Source organism: Mytilus edulis, chromosome 14 (genome assembly GCF_963676685.1).
Source record: "Mytilus edulis chromosome 14, xbMytEdul2.2, whole genome shotgun sequence".
Taxonomy (NCBI): Eukaryota; Metazoa; Mollusca; class Bivalvia; order Mytilida; family Mytilidae; genus Mytilus; species Mytilus edulis.
The window spans coordinates 53,549,375-53,554,690 of NC_092357.1; the positions used below are offsets into that span (position 1 = coordinate 53,549,375).

A 5,316-nucleotide genomic window follows, 5' to 3' on the forward strand; every position below is an offset into this window, starting at 1 on the left:
CACAGAAATTAACAACTATAGGTCACCGTACGGCCATCAACATTTAGCAAATCCAATACCGCATTGTCAGCTATAAAAGTCCCAGACAATTCTAACGAGAAAACAAACGGCCTAATTTATGTACAAAAAATGAACGAAAAACAAATATGTAATACATCAACAAACGACAACCACTGAATTACAAACTCCTTACTTCGGATAGGCACATACATACAGAATGTGGCGGGGTTAAACATATAAGCGGGATCCCAGCCCTCGACCTAACCTGGGACAGACAATGTAGAAATATTAATGATATAACGCCCTTGGGAGAAAGAACTAAAAGTTTGCAAAATAATGTGTATAAATATCAATAATATAACCTCCTTGGTAGAAAGAACTTTCAGTGTGCGAGTGAATGTGATAATTATTGACGTCTTTAAAAGGTGACTGATAAAAAAAATGTGTTGAGGTACCAAGTTCAAATAAATGAAAATAGAAAGGTTTACGAAATATTATTGATGTGATATATATAAAAAAAGAAGAGGTGGTATGATTGCCAATGAGACAACTCTCTACAAGAGACTAGACGACACAGAAATTAACAACTATAGGTCACCGTACGGCCATCAACATTTAGCAAATCCATACCGCATTGTCAGCTATAAAAGTCCCAGACAATTCTAACGAGAAAACAAACGGCCTAATTTATGTACAAAAAATGAACGAAAAACAAATATGTAATACATCAACAAACGACAACAACTGAAATACAAACTCCTTACTTCGGATAGGCACATACATACAGAATGTGGCGGGGTTAAACATATAAGCGGGATCCCAGTCCTCGACCTAACCTGGGACAGTTGTGAAATAGAAGCACAAACTTTAAAAATCAGCTGAAAAAGGCTTAACTCGTCAGATGGATACAAACAGAAATACTACACAGAGTGGACGTGGTAGGGTACTTGTACATCCCGACAACAAAAAGACACTAAGTACAGATCTGAGAGTACTTGCAGTCAGTTACTGACAGCTAGTTCAAAGCCACTAACAACTAATAAAAAAATCAGGCAACTAAGACTCAATTTTCAATCTGTACACATCCAACATCCAATGGATTTAGTGTAAAGACGTCATAAACAGTCAGAGAAAAAACATGACTTTGTGCAATGCCAAGATACAGGTATCAACATATTATAGATCCATGAATATGCATATGTATAAAACAATAATGTTTAGTTTGCTTTCAATTTATTGATAACAGAAACAATATTAATACCAATAAAAACAATATTCAACGATCTAATTAGAGTGTTGAATTGGTAACCTTTTATAATAAGTTTATTTAAAGGATCGATAAGCTTACCAGGATTTTTTCTGAATTTCGGGGCACGTACGGTAAACATGTTTCTGCTGTAAAAATTAGAATGTGCTATCCCGTTTGAAATAAGTTACAACTACAAAATGTAAGCTTCAAAACCAAATTTTTATATCTATGGAAGAATTTAGTAAAGCTTTTAAGTGATTTGTGGTAACGAAATCCAAGTATTGATTTCTTACAACATGTACTCTGTTCTTTAAAATATTTAATTCTTCGATCAACATAAAAAAAAAACATGCATGAAGACTATGTAAAAAACGTTCAATTGATTGATTTACAATTCATCCTTCTTTGGTGCAAATTCGTCTACTGTTATGGCTTTGTCCTTATTTTTGTCATAGGAATCAAAGAAAGATTGTACAATCCGTTTGAAGTCGTCAGAATCTGGCTCCATACCAAGTCCTTTTGTCTGCAAGTACTTTGATACCTGTAATGTAAAAATAAAGGTCAGGTTACAAGAAATGACATATCAACACTTCCAGCATTTACACGACATATTAACAATAACAACATGGTCACTACATATCACAACATCAAGCATATTCCTGACATAGCACACTTCTAGCATACGGCATATCAACACTTCCAGCATTGCCACGACATATCAATAATAACAACATAGTCACGACATATCACAACATCCATCATATTCCTGACATATCACACTACTAACATATATAAGACATATCACACTACTAGCATAAGACATATAAATACACTCAGCATATGTTATATGAACACTTCTAGCATACGGAATATCAACATTTCCAGCATAGTCCTGACATATTAACACTTACAGCATAGTACAGCCTATCAATAATTTAAACATAGTAATTACATATAAACACATCAAGCATGCGACATATCGAAACTTCTAGCATACAACATATCAAAACATTCAGAATATGCCCTGCAATATCAACACTTCTAGCATACGACATACCAACACTTTATTCATACTAACATATTAACACTTTCAGCATATCAATGACATATCAACTTTTTTAGGATTTTAATGACATACTAATGCTTTTAGCATTCGACATATAATATCAACACTTTCAAAATATTAATGACACATCAACGCTTCCACCAAACGGTATACATGAATATTTAAATTTCGTGTTGCTAATATAACTTAGGTAACCAATTCCAGGAGAGAGAAAGTGGAAAGATTATTTCAATTAAAACAGGTATCGTCAACAAGGAAATCTGTTTCATAAGTTTTTCTTCTCTACCATTTGATATGTCTGATGATAGAACATCTCCTTAGTAACTTATGAGCCTATAATGACATAATTGTATTGATACATTTTTGAGATTTCCAAATTTGAAGACTATTGATTATTTCATTTATGTTTTTATTTACTTTTCTGTTCAGGAGTGTATTAAAGTTTTTGGATTTGCGGTTTATCCGATAAAGGTTGTTAAAAATTATTTCTTCTAAAATGGCATGTTTGCATTCACATTTTCTTTTACATATTTTATTTTAACATCTTACTGATTTTCACAATTGTAACACATGAACCAAGTGCAAAACTATACACGTTATTGTCAGCGTAAATGTCAATAGTATCATCAACATTCAACTCCACTGCAGCTGCAAGAGAAGCACTTTCATATTTGCCATCTTTTGATACACTTGACTGTACTACCGTAGAACCATTCTTTCGAATTGAAAACAAGGAGCCAAACGCGTTAGAAACTACAGAGGCTTAAACTAGGTACTTTAAAGTAATCTCCCTAATCAATTACCTATATTGAAGTCAAAGGATAATTAAAGTTTTAAATCTTAGATTTTTCTTGCTTTTGAACATTTTTCGTCACAACAACAGCTTTCTTTTCTAAACAATCTTTAAAAGGAGAGGAGACGTCAAACACGTGCGTCGCAAACATCGTGGCAAAATGGTAAATAAAATCTGTATGTGACATTTAGCGGAAGCCATTTAACCATATCATTTTGTCAAAGAATTCAATCAACACCTTTATTGATTAGTTCTTTGTTGTTGATAGCGATAAAATGCAATCAGCTGTTTATTGATTTTCTGTCCAAATCTTAATGAGGTCAAGGTGAATTCCAAGTATTGTCTGATCCGAGAATCTCGAAAAAAAGTAAATAAACAAGATGGAGGAAAATAAATCGTTTTATATATTTCTTTCGCCAAATTCTTTCGTAAATGACGAATTTTTATAGCCACAATTATTATTTTTTCGCAATTTGCGAAAATGGCGACCGCCAGCGGAAACCCTGCATGTATTAGCACTTCCAGCATACGACATATCAAATCTCTCACAGCTTAAAACACATCAACACTCTCAATATAGTCCCTTCATTTCAACACTTCTATCATTTTATGATATATCAACACTTTAAGTACACGAATTAGCGTAAGCATGAAAGCTTCTAGTTAATACAGTAAATGAATTTGGGTTTTGTTTTTTGTCGCTTTTATTTACCAAGCTCAACGTGCAAAAAAAGGTAGACAACTTCGGATGGATTATCAAAAATTGACACGTCTTGACGACATCAATTAGACATGTTTTTGCGGAACTTGCATTTGTGGCCAAGGTAAAGGTATGCTAAACAAGATTCGTCTGAGAGTTGATGGAACGTCTGAGAAAAGGCACAAGTTCGAGAGTATACATACTTTTTTAACATCATACTCAAACCAAACAAAGTGATCATTGATGCTTCAATTGTATGTCAAATATATGATAACCCCCTTTTAAAATGTCAATTTGTATTTAAAATAAGATTCTATTTTTTTAACATAGTCCTTCGTTGAAAGATATTAGCTTTCAGATAACGCCTATAGACAGACAATGGCCTGATATTGAAATAAAGTCTCACCTCTTTCTTTGTTACTTTATTGTTCACATTTGTATCCATGTCTTTAAACACTTGTTCTAAATTTGCAGCTTCAGCATCTTCTTCAGCATAGTTTAAATGACATATAAATAAAACAATTACTAATAGCTTCATATACATTTTGCTTGTAGGCTCATGGGGTGATTGTTCAATACGGTATGTGAAAAGAGACACGTGTTTTACGATAATATATGTAATGTTAATCAGGACAACTATATCTAAAGTTTTTCTTATCATTAAGTATGCCAGTTATTGTCGATCATAATTTTATCTAATAAATCAATTGGAACAACCATACAAATCGAGTGTATTTAAAGAATTTAAAAAAAGTTTCGATCTTTCATTTGCGCCAATTTGGCCTTTTTTATTTGCACTGATTGTAAATTATACTGGAATATCATGTTTAACGTATGTCATGAATTGTCAATGATAACTTTGTAAAAATGTTGTCACCAGGAAATAAATTGTGGTCCTTTTCATCTGACTCCGAACTGGTGAAGGTAGATCCAGTCTGTTGGGCTAAGCATAGAGTATAAAGACAACCAAGTTACTGGTAAATAGCCGACCGAATCGAAATGTTTGAATTTCGGTATCATTGACAAAAAATAAATATTTTTTCATATGCATGTGCCAAGCATCATAGTAGGGTCGTTATCTCGTTATATTGTAGTACCGTTTTTTTTTTGTATTTTTATAAGTTTTCAACACAATAGTAGAAAGCTAGTGTGATTGCTTGTATTCGTTTTCATAAAAATGACAAGTTTATCACTGCCAATGGCAGATCATAATACTATAAGTACTTAGTTATGTAGAGAATGGTTTATCAGTAATTAAATATTTTAGATAGATATCATGTTTATTCCAACACATAGGTTTTGTAGGACTATAGTAAAAGGTTGTGATCACTCATCTCCCCCTTAATCTGAGTTAGTGGTGTAGCAACATATTAAAGAACATTTAAAAGTTGTGAAGATCATTCGGAAAGAGCTCTTACCATCAATTCTGCACAAAAACAAATAGCAAGAAGACACAGAATACAAGTAAGGAGAGGTTAATACAAACTTGTCCAAAGTCCAATTTCCTA

At 32.8% G+C, this 5,316-nt stretch overlaps 1 protein-coding gene across 1 annotated transcript; it reads right to left on the reverse strand.

Moving 5' to 3' along the window:
- Window positions 1-1,216: 1,216 nt before the first annotated feature.
- Window positions 1,217-4,394, reverse strand: LOC139502746 (peptidyl-prolyl cis-trans isomerase FKBP10-like). Its single transcript, XM_071292313.1, has 2 exons — window positions 4,215-4,394; window positions 1,217-1,790 (listed from the first exon to the last, which is right to left on the reverse strand). Exons 1-2 carry the CDS (start codon window positions 4,350-4,352, stop codon window positions 1,638-1,640), a joined length of 291 nt encoding a protein of 96 aa, XP_071148414.1. The 5' UTR covers window positions 4,353-4,394; the 3' UTR covers window positions 1,217-1,637.
- Between the last annotated feature and the right edge of the window lie 922 nt (window positions 4,395-5,316).

What these genes read in the sequence shown, in the direction of transcription:
- LOC139502746 (XM_071292313.1), bottom strand. Translation starts at nt 4,352, where the DNA reads ATGTATATGAAGCTATTAGTAATTGTTTTATTTATATGTCATTTAAAC. An exon ending in ATAAAGTAACAAAGAAAGAG is followed by an intron (nt 1,791 to 4,214) that starts GTGAGACTTTAT and finishes TTTACATTACAG; the next exon opens with GTATCAAAGTACTTGCAGAC.